Source organism: Nicotiana tomentosiformis, chromosome 4 (assembly GCF_000390325.3).
Source record: "Nicotiana tomentosiformis chromosome 4, ASM39032v3, whole genome shotgun sequence".
NCBI lineage: Eukaryota > Viridiplantae > Streptophyta > Magnoliopsida > Solanales > Solanaceae > Nicotiana > Nicotiana tomentosiformis.
This window is the reverse complement of record NC_090815.1, coordinates 44,979,529-44,995,109: the sequence shown is the minus strand read 5'-3', so window position 1 is coordinate 44,995,109 and position 15,581 is coordinate 44,979,529. Positions and strand designations below refer to the sequence as shown.

Below are 15,581 nucleotides of genomic sequence, written 5' to 3'. Positions count from 1 at the left end.
TATTATTGCTGTTTTGTGGAGGGTTTCTAGTTCATAGTAGCCCCATTAACTAGATTGAAGCAGAAGGGTTCCCCATTCAGGTGGTCCAATGAGTTTGAGGAGAGATTTCAGAAGTTCAAGACTGCTTTGACTACATCTCCAGTTTTGGTTTTACCTTCAGGATCGGGTTCTTATGCAGTCTATTGTGATGCTTCTCAAATTGGAATTGGGTGTGTGTTGATACAGGAGGGTAGAGTTATTGCTTATGCTTCGCGTTAGTTGAAGCCCCATAAGAAGGACTACCCAGTACATGATTTGAAGTTGGTAGCCATTGTTCACGTATTGAAGATCTGAGGCACAATCTCTATGACGTGTCTTGTGAGGTGTTCACAGATCACAGGAGTCTATAGCACTTATTCAAGAAAAATGATCTGAACTTGAGGTAATCGAGGTGGTTGAAGCTACTAAAGGACTATGATATCACCATTCTTATCACCCGGGGAAGGCCAATGTGGTGGCCAATGCTTTGAGTAGGAAAGATGAAAGCATGTGGAGTGTTGCTTATGTTCCAGTTGGGGAGAGACCATTAGCATTGGATGTTCAGGCTTTGGCCAATCGGTTTGTAAGGTTGGATATCTCGGAGCCTAGTCGGGCTCTTGCTTGTGTGGTTTCACATTCTTCTTTATTTGAGCGCATCAAGGCGCGTCAGTATGATGAAACCTATTTGCTTGTCCTGAAGGACACGGTGCAACATGGTGACGCTAAGGAAGTTACTATTGGAGATGATGGGGTATTGAGGATGCAGGGTCAGATCTGTGTTCCAAATTTGGATGGGTTGCGTGAATTGATTCTTTAGGAGGCCCATAGTTTGCGGTATTCCATTCATCTGGGTTTTGCAAAGATGTATCAGGATTTGAGGTAGCACTATTGGTGGCGGAAGATGAAGAAAGATATTATGGCATTTGTAGCTCGGTGTTTGAACTATCAGCAGGTGAAGTACGAGCATCAACGACCCGGTGGTTTGCTTCTGAGACTTGATATTCCAAAGTGGAAGTGGGAGCGTATCACCATGGATTTTGTAGTTGGACTCCTATGGAACTTGAGGAAATTCGATGCAGTGTGGGTTATTGTGGACAGACTGACCAAGTCTGCACATATCATTCCAATCGTGACTACCTACTCTTCAGAGCAGCTGGTTTGGATTTACATTCATGAGATTGTTCTCCTTCATGGTGTGCCCGTGTCTATTATCTCAAATCGAGACACTCAGTTCACATTGTAGTTTTGGAGAGTGGTGAACCGAGAATTGGGCACACAGGTAAAGCTGAGTACAACATTTCATCCCCAGACGGACTGGCAGTCCGAGCACACTATTCAGATCTTGGAGGACATTTTATGTGCCTGTGTTATTGAATTCGGAGGTTCGTAAGATCAGTTTCTTCTATTAGCAGAGTTCTCCTACAACAACTGCTTTCAGTCGAGTATCCAGATGGCGCCTTATGAGGCCTTATATCTGAGGAGATGTCGTTCTCCAGTTGGTTGGTTTGAGCCCGGGGAGGCTAGGTTGTTGGGCACCGATTTGGTCCGTGATGCCTTGGAGAAGGTAAAGTTGATTCAGGAGCAACTTCGTACAACACAGTCCAGGAAGAAGAGCTATGCTGATAGGAAGGTTTGTGATGTTGCATATATGGTGGGTGGGAAGGTTTTGCTCAGAGTTTCGGCCATGAAGGGTGTGATGAGGTTCGGGAAGGGAAAGTTTAGCCCTCGGTATATTGGTCCTTTGGAGGTGCTTGAGAGAGTTGGAGAGGTAACCTATAGACTTCCATTGCCACCTAGTCTATCAGGTGTTCACCCAGTTTTCATGTTTCTATGCCCCGAAAGTATTATGGTGATCAGTCCATGTTTTGGACTTCAACACAGTGCAACTGGACGGGGATGTGGTTTATGATGTGGAGCCAGTGGCCATTTTGGACCGGCAGGTTTAGAAGTTGAGGTCGAAGAATATAGCTTCGATGAAGGTTCATTGGAGAAGTCAGCTAGTGGAGGAAGCTATTTGGGAGACCGAGCGGGAGATGCGGAGTAGATATCCACACCTATTTGAGACCAGGTATGATTCTAGACCAGTTCGAGGACGAACATTTTTTAAGAGGGGGAGAATGTAACGATCCCGCCGGTTGTTTTGAGTATTTAGCCTCAAATCCCCAATTTGTGTATTTGTGGTTATGTGACTTTCCAGGGTGGTTGGATTGGTTGCGGGGAAGTTTTAGAGTGAATTGGGACACTTAGTCCCAAGGTTGGAAGCTTAAGTTGAAAGAGTTGACCGGAGTTTGACTTTTGTGTAGACGACTATGGAATAGAGTTTTGATGGTTTCAATAGCTTCATATGATGATTTTGGACGTAGGCGTATGTCCGGATGTAGATTTTGAGGTCCATAGGTTGGTTCTGTGCTTTTCGACGAAAGTTGGAAACTTGAAGGTTTGGAAGATTGGTAGGTTTGACCGAGAGTTGACTTTGTTAAAATTGGGTTCAGATTTCGGTTTCGGGAGTTGGAATAGGTCCATTGTGTCATTTGGAACTTGCATGCAAATTTTGAGGTTATTCGGAGTTGATTTGATATGGTTTGGCATGAGTTTTGAAAGTTAAAGTTCATTATTTCATTAGGCTTGAATTGGGGTGCAATTCGTGGTTTGATGTTGTTTTGGGTGATTTGAGGCCTCGAGTAAGTCTGTGTTATGTTTTGGAATTGGTTGGTGTGATTGGACAGGGTCTCGGGGGCCTCGGATGGGTTTCGGACCATTTTTCCATGTTTTGGAACTGTTGATTCACACTTCTAGTTTCAATCTTCGCGATCGTGAAACAAATATCGCGTTCATAGAGGGTAATCTGTTAGAAGGGGTTATTTTTCATTGCGTTCACGAAACTTTGGATGGTCGTGGTCATCGCGATTGCGCAAGGTTTGTCGTGTTTGCGTAGAAGGGGGAGTTCAGTTGGGGCATCAATCCTTAAAACTTTGTGTTCGCAGGAGAGGGTACGTGTTCGCGTAGGCATGGTGGTATTGGTCATCGCATTCGTGACTAGGATGTCACGTTCGCGCGAGATTTTGGCAGTCGGAGGATTTTGTTCTTCATGATCGCCAAGGCTTTTCCGCGATCGCGAAGGGTATGCCTGGGCAGAATGTTTTAAATACTCTATTTCGAGGGTTTGGGTTATTATATCACATTTTGAGTTAGAGATCTTAGTTTCAGGCGATTTTGGAGGGGATTTCATGATTTAGATTGGGGTAACTATTTTTGACTCGGATTTGTTCATTATTCATGACTCCATCTTTATTTTATCATTTTGATGAATTGAAGTGAAGAAATTGGAAATTTTTGTAAAAACTTTCCTAAAGTGTAAATTGAGGATTTGAAGGTTGATTTGAGGTCGGAATTTGATAAAATTCGTATGGTTGGATTCGTAATCGAATGGGTGTTCGGTATTTGTGAGTTTGGTCGGGTTCTGAGCTACTAGCTCAGGGTAGACCTTTTGGGTTGACTTTTTGATTTTGGTTAAATATCTTAGCTTTATCATTTGGAATCAATTCCTATGGCTTTTATTGATTATATTAAGGTAATTTGGCTAGATTCAGGTCGTCCGGAGGTTGATACATGTGGGAAGGGCATGTTAGAGGAGTGATTTGACTTGCTTGAGGTAAGTATCTTACCTAAACTTGGTTGAGGTACTAGTTGCCTGAATTATTTGTGATAACTACATACTATGAGTGGCGTTGAGCCCATATGCGTGCACCAGGTTACTATTTCATGCTCGGGGTAGTGCTTAGGCTATGATATGCCTTGATTTGATTGCTAAACTTTATGCTGTGATGTTTCTACTATTTGTGCCCCTTTTGTGAGCAATTTGTACTACATTTGAGGTTACATTGAGGTTATTCTCCTGATTGAACTTGATAAGATGTATTTCATGATGAAATGGTCTGATTGAGATGTGTTAGCACATATTGCACATGCCTACACTGTAGCATGTCATTTATACCAGTCTAGGAGTATGAAACTTGATATTCATTGATCATGTACATGTATTCTTGTATATCTGCTTTTTGTGTGATATGATCTGGACTGGTAGCCTGTGACCACGCTAGGGGGATTGTTATTATTGGCACGTGAGTTATTCGTACGGCTGGTATTATTGGAACGTGAATAGTCCGTGCAGCACATGAGTTGTCTATGTGGATCCAGATATTGATATTATTGGCACGTGAGTTGTCTGTACAACACGTGAGTTGTCTGTGCGGTAGATATTATTAGAATATGAGTTGTCCGTACAACACGTGAGTTGTTCGTGAAATGTGTGGATATGGATCCATCTCCCTAGGATCACCCTCTAATGTTTCTTTCTTTATGGTGTACATGCGGATTGAGGAAAACTGATCAGTGGTTTGGTACTATATTGGAAATTTTGAGGAAAATCTGGCCAGTGTTGGTTGGTTATTGCATTTCATCTTTACTTGCAATTTCCATGATAATTTACCTGATTTACATGCATATCATCTCTATATGCTGGATCATTGACTGAGCAGAGTACTTGAGTAATTGTATACACCAAGGTGGTTATATCCGTACTTTCATGATTTGATCATATTACTGTTTTGTTGTTGAATTTGTAAATTGTACAGGTTATAGCAAGTATCATTTATAATTCTTGTCTTTATTACCTCGCCGAGGTTAGTTATGATACTTGATGAGTACATGAGGTTAGTTGCACTCATATTATATTCTGTATTTAATTGTGCAGATCCAGGTGTCGGACCCAGTCACCAGTAGCAGTGTTGCTTGCTGAGTTGTTAGAGAGACGAGGTAGTGTTGCATCCCGATCGCAGTCTTGGCAACTCTTTTCATTTGTACTGTTGTCTTTTATTTTCAGACAATATTATTATCTAGCTTTACAGACTTGTAATTCCATTTTAGAGTTCATGACTCTGTATTTACCAGTTCTAGGGGATTTATCATGTATTGGTATTATTATGTTATGTTAAGGTTTTAGATCGATGTTAATTATGTTAATTCTACAATTTTGGTTCATTATTTTATGTCCAACTTGCCTAGCAAGTGTGTTTGGCGCCATCACGACTGGTTAGAATTTTGGATCGTGACAGCGTATAAAAATCGAGGAGATCGAGGGGGCTATGCATAAGATGAGCAGGGGAAGAGGGACCGGACCAGATGAAATTCTGGTAGAATTTTTGAAGTACGCGGATAGGGCAGGCTTGGAGTGGCGCATTGGGTTGTTTAATATCGTTTAAGGACGAACGAGATGCCCGAAAAATGGAAGCGGACTAGGATGATTCCACTGTACTAGAACAAAGGTAATATCAAGTTACTTAATCATACTTTGAATGTTTGGGATAGGGTGGTGAAAGTAAGGGTGAGGAGGACCGTGTCTATTTTTAAGAACAAGTTCGAATTTATACTGGGACGTTCAACTACGGAAGCCATCCAACTTGTTAGGAAGTTGGTGGAACAGTACATGGGGAGGAAGAAGGATTTGCATATGGCCTTTATTGAACTAGAGAAAGCATATGATAAAGTCTCAAGGGAGATTCTTTGGAGATGTTTAGAGGCTAGGGGTGTTCCTCTAGTGTACATTAGGATGATTAAGGACATGTATATAGAGCTAAGACTCGGGTGAGTACAATGGGAGAAAACTAGAATTATTTTCTGGTTATGATAGGGTTACACCATGGATTCGTGCTTAGTCCATTTCTATTTGTCATGACGATGGACACACTAACACACCACATTCAAAGAGAGGTGCCATAGTATATGTTGTTAGTATATGACATTGTACTGATTGACGAGATGCGAGGTAGTATTAATGAGAAGTTGGAGGTTTGGAGACAGACTCTTGAGTCTAAAGGTTTCAAGTTGAGCAGGACGAAGACAGAATACTTGAAGTGCAAGTTCAATGATGTGACAAAGGAAAAAGACATGGATGTGAGGCTTAATTCACAAGTCATCCCCAAGAAAGGAAGTTACAAGTATCTTGAGTATGTTATCCAAGGGAATTGAGAGATTGACAAGGATGTCACACATCGTAGCAGAGCGGGATTGATGAAATACAGGCTAGCATCTGGCCTCTTGTGTTATACGAATATGTCACCGAAACTTAAAGGTAGGTTCTACAGACTAGTAGTTAGATCGACTATGTTGTATGTGATAGAGTATTAGCCGGTCAACAACTCCCATATCTAGAAAATGAAAGTAGTAAAAATGAGAATGTTGAGATAGATATGTGGGCATATCAGGTTGGATAAGATTAGGAATAAAGATATCCAGATAAAGGTGGGTGTGGCCCCCGTGGAGGACAAGATGCGGGAAGCGAGAATGAGATGCTTCAGGCATGTGAAAAGGAGAAGCTCGAATGCTCCAGTAAGGAGGTGCGAGCAGTTGGCTTTGGTGGTATGTGAAGAGGCCGAAGGAGAGCTAAGAAATATTAGGGAGAGGTGATCATGCAGTACATGGTGTAACTGCAGCTTACTAACGACGTGGCCCTCGATAGGAGGGTGTGGAGGTCGAGAATTAGGGTAGAAGGTTAATAGGTAGTCGATCGTATTTCTGTTCCGTACTGAAGGTATTATGGTTAATATGTTAGTTTTTCTTGTCTTAGATTGCTAGTATTTCATGTTGTTTTCATATTATTTTCCGCTTCGGTCTCTTAGTATCATGTTGTTGTTACTGCTTGTTGTTGCTATTGCTTCCTTCTATCTATTTTTCTGGCTCTGTGATTGTTGTTACTATCTTTGTGGCCCTATTTGTTGATACTACTTGTTTTTAATGTTTCTTTTCATCTACTTGAGCCGAGAGTCTATCAGAAACAACCTCTCTACCTTCTCAGGATAGGTGTAAGGTCTGCATACACATTACACTTCCCAGACCTTACTTGTGGGATTCTACTGAGTTGTTGTTGAAAAACTTCTCAATTTTTTTAATGGAAAATGACCAAAACTATCCTTGATCTAATGGATATCCACCATTCACCTGTTAGATTCTAATATCTTCATTGTTATCTTCCGGTAATAATTAAAAAGATCCAAAAATGTCCCTCGCATTAACAGCGGAAGCCATATAGGGTTATATTTGGACCTTTTTAGTTACTAACGAGTATATTTTGACCATTTCAATTATCCAAGGATTTACTGCAAATTAGTACATTTGTTGTTGAATATGTATGCTTTATCCACTTGGCATAAGATATAACTATTGATAAATATCTTTTTTGTTTTGCGAAAAATATCAAGAAGTATAGGGTTAAATAATTAATATTATCAGGGCAGTTTTGGCCCTTTTTTATTTTTCTAATGATATTTAGTTGTGAAAATATTTTTCAAATTTTTCAGTATTTGGATTCTGAAAAAACTTTTTCACATGCTATGAGATAAGCCCTAATCCTTGGTTCGACCCATTCATACTAACAGTTCTTATGAAAATTTTGTGTAAAATTGACGTGTTTTAATATTGTAGTTTATTTTTCTGAAAATTTTGGGCATTTTCAACCAAGTTTTTTATTTTTTATTTTTTATTTTTTGAAAAATAACTTAGCGACAGAAAGCTAGTGAAAGTTTTGCATTTTAAAGATACTTCATATAAGCACTATGTCCTCCCTTCTTCCTGTGCACAGTGCAAACTAGCTTGAGACGACCTTATTAATACCCGGGAAAATTTATACAAATATAATACACTTTTTCGGCTACCAAATGTAAATAATTTTTGGCGCAGGCTAAAAGTGATAATACCCTCATCTTTTTCCATATTCATCTTTTACTTCAAATTTTCAATTCAAACCACCTTAAAACTTCACCAAATCATCCCAAAACTCAGATTCAAATCGTTAAGATGTACCCATTGTATTCCAACAACAACCACTCGAAATAAATTTCAATTTCGAAAATCCAAATTTTTGAATTCAAGCTTAAGCAAGTTTCAGTGGCTGTCCATGGAGTTTTCAGTTTAATCTTTCGACTCAATCCAACAAACTAACGTTTAATAGTGAATTTTAAATCGAATTAAGGTGCTTGATTCTTCTAATTTCAACTTAAGTGAATTAAAAACATTGCAATATTGCTTAAGTCCAATGTCTCAAAAAGTTTGAACTACCTTTGTGTTTTAGCAAAATAGAATTGTGTTACAAAATAACATTTGGGCTATTTTTGGTAGATATTTTTTTTTTAGGCTAGTTTTGATTAAAATTGTTTATAAATAAACTGACAGTTTGGGTAGTTTTCCCTTTTAATAACCTTTTTAATCAATGTGACTTAGCAGTTCAGGGCTTTGTCTAGAAATTCAAACAACTGTCGACTTTAATAGACAGCAGAAATCTAATTATCTATTCTGTCTAAGAGGGAAAGAAAAGAAGAAAACTAGTCAGAGATACCATTTCCTTTTCCTCCTATACCATACTTTCAAGTGCCTGCCGTTTATTAAACTTTTTTTTTGAGAAATAGTAATACTAATATTAGTACTACCAAAAACCAGTCATATTACATATCATAGAGATGCCACTTAGGGCATTTTGGTTGCCAAGTTTAACCAACTTAGTGCATTTATTTTCCGAAATAATCCTAACAAAATGTGTTCCACCTTTGTCTGCTAGGAACTGATTTTCTACAAAATGTGGTGGGACTGCAAAATTCCTGATTTGATTAAGTTTGGACTGCTTGGAAGCTTCCTTTGCCAAACCGTGAGATACTTGATTTGCTTGCCGAAAGGTATGTCTGACCACCACCTGCTCCATTTGGTACATCAAACCCCTGCCTTCACAAATAATGGGATTGTACGTAGGATAACCATGTTCAAGGCCTAGAAGTACATCTGTTGAGTCTGATTCAATCTCCAATAGACTCAGTTGGAGAGCACATGCAAGTTGAAGGCCATGTTTAAGAGCTAGTAGTTCTGCTTGGATAGGAGTAGCAACATGCATATAGTTATTGAATCCAACTACCTAGTCTCCTGAGCTGTTTCGGATGACTCCACCAATTCCGCAACACAAATTACTAGATTTGAATGCCCCATCTCTGTTAAGCTTATACCGCTCTCGGGGTGATTTAAGCCATTTTACTATGATGGACTTTTTAATGTTGCAATTAGGCTCCCTGGCTGTGACGAATTGAATTCCATTGCCTGTTGAAAAATAAACTTAGGGGATAGAGAATAATTAGTATGATAATATATATGATAATGGAAAACATTTTGGTAAGGCGCTCTTTATCCCTTAGTAGGCTTACACGATACAAATTCAGATTAGTCTGATCACCGATGATTAAACCAAGAAGGAAAAAAAATAAACGTGCGGTAAGTTAAAGCAACACCTTAATAAGGTTCTCAAGTAACATTCAGAACTCGTCTAAAACAATGTCCGGAATTAGAACTAACATGTATAACATTGATTTAGAAAGAAAACCTCACATTTGAGATATGCACGTAAGCTCTAAAATGAAAGAAACTTGGTCTATTAATTAACTAATATTCCTTCCCAGATTTTGATAAACTTTTTATTGCTCAGTTTTCACCCAGCACCTTTGCAGTCCTATCACCATTAACATGACCACTACTTAAAAGCCAACCAAATAGTAAATGATAAATAAAGATAAGTATATTCTTAGTATAAAACTATTTTAAGAAGAAAAACAAAGTAATTATGTAATGCAGTTTACACATTTTACTCCAAGTGAACAAGATCGTGCCAATGGGAGGAGAAATCTTGTTGTGTTGTCTCATGGGTTCTTTCATGACCACTACAAGACTATAACAACCATCAGACCTCAGCAAGTTTACAAGTCTCTGAGGTAAACCCCATAAAACTAGAAACTTCGGAGCATAGCTTCATCCAATAAACAAGTTAATCAAGCATTCGAATAGATATGTAAAACTTGGCGCGGAGATCAGACGAGAAGTATCCTACTACTCGTTGAAATACCTGACATATTGGTATCAGTGGACCAGTCACATGTGAAGAATGTGTTCCGGGGAAAAACTTCCTGATATATTTTCTTGCTAGAGACGATTAACCATATAACTTCAAGGCAACTGGACTTATGGGAGAGAAGCCAGCTGGTGAAACGAGTGCGTCTACTGGAACATCATTAGGAGTGGTAGCCATAGCACCCTCATCCACTATCTGAATGGAATATGCAAGGGCAACTACAAGAGAGAATCTCAATTAAACTGAGATGGTATAGATGAAGGCTTCACAACCCTTTCACATGCATAATAGTAAGAAGACTTAAAAGAGAGAGCATGTTTAGAGATTCTCCTATATAGTCAATTTGATAATGCCAAGGGAAATACTGAGTCAGCATATTACCTAGTAAGGGCCGCTTCCAGTTTTTTTCCTTGACTAGATCTTCATACTTCCTCAAGAACATATCATAATAACTTCAGGAATTCACCGGTGTCCACAAGCCAAAATCAAAACGAAGGGATTAAGAAAAGATAATTGCATTTGGTTTAATTTGAAAAGTTATAGGGTTATAAATTTCATAAATCTGCATGAAGCAGTTTGCTTATTAAGAAAAGGCAGTTTTCTGTTAGCTGTTATGGAAGATGCATCAATTAAGCACTGAAAATCAAGGAAATCAAATTTTACTGCAATAGGGTAATTTTGATACCCAATAATTTTAATACCATAATGATCTATGAATTGCATTTATATTACAGTTGAACATGACATATGTTTAAATGATAAAAAAGATGAAAAGCAAAAGTATAAAGAGATGATAAGAAAGGGCCACTACTGTTATTACCAAATAGAACCAAAAGCTTACAGCAGTGATGGATAAACCTACCCTCCATTACGTCCCAACCTTCGTCCAGATCTGTCAAACGCAAGCCCTAGCAACACAGGAAAAAAAATGGGGAAAAAGACGTACGAGTATTACATAACTAAACAAACAAGATGAGGCAGGCCATTACCAGGTAGAACAACCAAGTCCACAGGTTCACAAGCCTGCATAACTAGAACCAATAAATCCTTCAGAAATACAAGTGTGTAGGCCAAACCAAATTAAAGTTATAAGCATGAGAAGTAAATTTACGGCTCAGTTCTCACAGACTGTATTCATCTTATAACTATGGTATAAGAATTCACCTCATTCGTCATACTTCTAGTACTACACGTGAGAAGAAGCTGTGTGGAACAAAGGTGACTAAAAATAGAGTACAACAAACGAGCGATCCAACAAGTACTTTTAATATACAAATTCTGATTGAGTAGAGCACATTAAAGACAATTCACAAAGCAAGTTTGTAAGATATCAAACCAAACCAATGCAAATCAACTTAAGCATCTTTACAGTAATGATAAAAGTAGAAATTATGAAAAATAAAGCATAAATCAAAATACCCTCTTCACGCTCTTTTCCATCAGAATCTACTGGGGCTGGTTCCAAAATGTCCATCGAGCTTAGAACTAGATCATTCAGACTCGAAATCTTCAGCATTTTCATGTTGCTAAATCTGTCTTCTACACGCGGTACGTACAGTCTCTTCTGTTTTTCCTGTTCTGATCAACCAAACTTATCATTAAGCAGATCTACAACATAATAATTTTTCTGTCTGTACATCTATGCATTTCCATTTTATATATGAATATAGCAATTTATTGCCTTTTCATTCTGCTATCCTCGGCGCAATAAATGCAGCATTTTATTTCAGATTTCCTTAAAATTTGGAGAAATTTTCTGAATTGTAGCATAGTTCCTTTAGGTGAAAAATTATAAATCTTTTAATGTATGCAGTTGCAGACATTTGAAGTAAAGAAACAATAAATGAATAAAAGGAAAAAAGTACAAAATCTTTCAAAGTTCGATCAGACTTTCCAACAGAAGAAAATTTTACATGCAGAATACTACATTTCAACCGCAGATACTGATGCAATCCCAAAGGAAAATTACAATAATTCCAACAGCAGAAATATTCAGGTACAGTATAGCATCAAGAAGAAACTTACCACTGGATTCATTGCATAGAACTTCTGCTAGAATTTTTGAAGTGTCAACCTCTCATAAAGCAGCTGAGCTAGCATAAACACACAGGCTCAGGCTGGATTTGAACCATGGGGCTTCTAAAACAATATTCTGTATTGCATTATCTGAGAAAAGGACCAGAAAAAATATAAAAAGCTCATAGTTATTAATCGACGAAAAGTAACAAAAATTGAGCTAGATGTAGAACAAAGAAACACAAGCAGCAATCAGTGGTATCGGCTAAGGCAAAGAAGTCGTCTGCCCATTTTGATTCAGACAGCAAGGCAACAGAGAGGAGAGTCACTTAGCAAGCTAGGCAGTGACTTCCAGGGTTCACTTTATCGCTTCAATAATCCGAAAGCATCCAACAGTGATTTCATCATTGTGGCTCCAACAAGTTAATTTCATGAATTGCATACCTTGACAGTTCAAATTTAACATATAATAGGAAAAACACCAAAGAAGTATTTTCAGGACGTCATTGTCCATAACATTACTATAGTAACAACTGACTCGAACTCATTCAACCATTTTTAGCCAAGCAAGAATCTGTTACAATAACAACATATCCAGTGAATTCACAAATGGGGTCTGGGGAGGGTAGTATGTACGCAGACCTTACCCCTACCTTGTGAAGGTAGAGAGGCTGTTTCCGGAAGACCCTCGGCTCAATAAAGCAAAATCACAGCAGCTATGCCAAGCAAGAATCTGTTATTTTAATGAAATCGACATGGAGAAAGCTGTCTCAAGACATACAATATCTTAAAATTAAAGCAAGTTTAGCGAACAACAAAACACAACACGAGCAAAGAATTCATATAGGTGATACAAACTAGAGGGAATTAAGACTTAGTAGTTGTTTGCACTTCCATATGATTGTTGGGAGTCTTATTAGTGTGGCTAGAAACCTGTATGTTAGCCTAGAGATGAGAGCAGGATTAAGAAAACCCTAATTTGTCTTTAAAATAAATATTACTATCCAGTATTTGGATGAATAGAGTGAGATTAAAAGAACCTTAATTTTCCTTAACACTCTGTTTGGATCATTGTTGCCCATCGTTTTATAATGTATTGTATTGTATTGTATTGTATCGTTTTATGAATATAACGTTTGGATAGATTGTATTGTTTGTTATTGTTAATAACATTTTTTCTGTTTGGTTTGATTGTATCGTACTGTACTGTAACCGATAAGTTTACTAAAATACCCTCAATTGTTTTAAATATTAAATTTATCAAGAATTGCGCATAAAAATAATTTAAGAAAACCCCTAATTTCTAATAATTTATCTCCAATTATGTCTTATAAACAGATTAATCAATTAACTTTATGCAAATTCTAACAAAATTAGTGGAACAAGATAGTAATATTAAAAATAATAATAAGTACACTCTATTCATAATTAGATCATAACAATAATATTAAGAAAAGTAAAATATTAAGTAAAAAATAATAACCGTGAAATGAACGAAGACAAATTAGGTAAGAATGGCAGAACTTATTCTTGTTATCTCTCACCGTGGAGTTGGCAAAGAACGGCAGAAGCAGTTCTGAAAAAAATGGGAGGAAGACAAAGTACGTTATAGGTTGGAGATTTGGAGTTAAAATAAAAAAAAAAGATAAAAGATAAAATAGAATTATGGAGTAATAAAAAAGGGCATAATTGAAAAAAAAAAATACGAAATAATCCCACCACACTAAATCGGTTGTTTCAAAAAATGGGTCTTTTCATTGTTTCGGAACGATGAATTTAACAATACAATACAATCAATTTTAACTAAACAATAAAAAAAACATTATTTTAAAAAAACAATACAATACCAATGGGTAACAACCATCCAAACAAGCTGTTAAAACAAAAATTATAGTATTTAAACGAAACAAGTCCAAATGGAAGAGGGATTCATATAGACGAGCTCAACGAGTTTGGAATCAAGGTCCAGTTAATTAATTGATGAATCGAAATGACCTTTGAGTTTAAGCAGACAAAAACACAAACATAATATGTGCAATTCTATATAGTTACATTATTTATAAGCAGATAGGGAAATGAGAATTGTACCTTCATGGGCTCGTTGAATGGGACTCATATTCTTCAGCTCTTTACGAATTTTGGATCGGAGTAAGCGCTTTTTCTGAAAAATCGCTTCGAGCTGGCTGGGATCGTCCACGAATGAACGGCGAGGATTTGGGGTCGGGTGTGACATAGCGGAACTCAATGAAGGTGATGCTATCTTGCACGAATTGGACATCAGCGCCATTGCTGCCTTGTTAACTAACTTCCCTGCTCTCATATTCTGTAGACTATAATGGGCCGTTTGGTTTGTGTAACGATAATCATTCTATATAATTCTGCATTGCTTAATCCCTTGTTTGTGGCCTTTTCATGTTGCAACGAACAAATAAATGAAGAAAAATAGAAAAGAAACTACGGCTACAAGTCAGAAAACTAGGGCAAAAATTGAAATAGGATTTTGATTGATACTCATTCAGCTGAATGCAGGACCTAAAGTGCCCCAACAGTATCAAGTTACGGGCTAATATGTAATTATAAAAATTTATAATATAAACTAACAAGGGACTCAACTGTACAACTATTAAACTTAACTCCCAACCTAACTTAACTACTTATAACGGCTACGTACAACCCCTCAAGCCCCCAGTACCATCGACGCATGCTCTCTTCATTTCATCTTGCATCAATTCCCCCTCGTTAAGATCTTCCTTGTCCTCAAGGAAGGAACTGTGGAAAACGAGTCTTTAAGGCTTGGCAGTCTTCCTAGGTCGCGAGATCAGATGGCAACTTCTCCCATTGGATGAGAACTTGGGCTACTGCTTTGTTCCCATTTTGAATCATACGCCTATCTAAAATTTTGTGTGGCTGAGGGCAGTAGGGACTTACTAGTTCCAGTACTGGTGGATGAGATATGGCCTTTGGCAGCTCATGGCATCGCTTCAATTGAGACACATGGAAGGTGGGATGTAACAAGAGTTGAAGAGGAAGTGAAAATTTGTAGGTTGCCTGCCCCACCTTTTGTAGCACTTGGTAAGGCCCATAATACATTGCTGATAGCTTGGTAAAATGCGATCCAGACAAAATGATTTGCCTATAAGGCTGAATTTTTAAATCTACTCAATCCCCTTCCTGAAACTGTCTATCTGATATGTGTTTGTTAGCTTGCTCAATCATCCTCTACTGAGCCCTTTGCAAGTGGTACTTCAACAATTGCAGCTTGAATTCTCTTGCGAGCTGGCTTCTATCAACCTTCATGGATTCTGAATCACCAGCTATATAAGGATAGTGTAAGGGTGGTGGTTGTCCATAGGGTACTTCATAGGGAGTGCACTGTATTAATAAGTGGAAATTATACCACCATTCTGCCGCAACCAGATATTGGTAATAGTCAGTCTGAGAATCAGAACAAAAACACCTTAAGTAGGTTTCTAGGCATTTGTTCACCACTTCTGTTTGTCCATATGTTTAGGGGGTGATAAGTTGTTGAAGTGTTTAGACTCCCCATCATAGAGAATAGTTCTTACCAAAATTTGCTAGTGAAGACAGGAACCCTGTCACTAACAATGTC

General features: G+C 37.9%; 1 protein-coding gene and 1 pseudogene across 1 annotated transcript; one reads left to right on the top strand and one right to left on the bottom strand.

Annotated features, from left to right (window-relative positions):
• Positions 1 to 526: 526 nt before the first annotated feature.
• Positions 527 to 835, top strand: LOC138909598 (uncharacterized). Its single transcript, XM_070200805.1, has one exon. It carries the CDS (start codon positions 527 to 529, stop codon positions 833 to 835), a length of 309 nt encoding a protein of 102 aa, XP_070056906.1.
• Positions 836 to 9,584: 8,749 nt separating this feature from the next.
• Positions 9,585 to 14,448, bottom strand: LOC104121128 (5-formyltetrahydrofolate cyclo-ligase, mitochondrial-like; annotated as a pseudogene).
• Between the last annotated feature and the right edge of the window lie 1,133 nt (positions 14,449 to 15,581).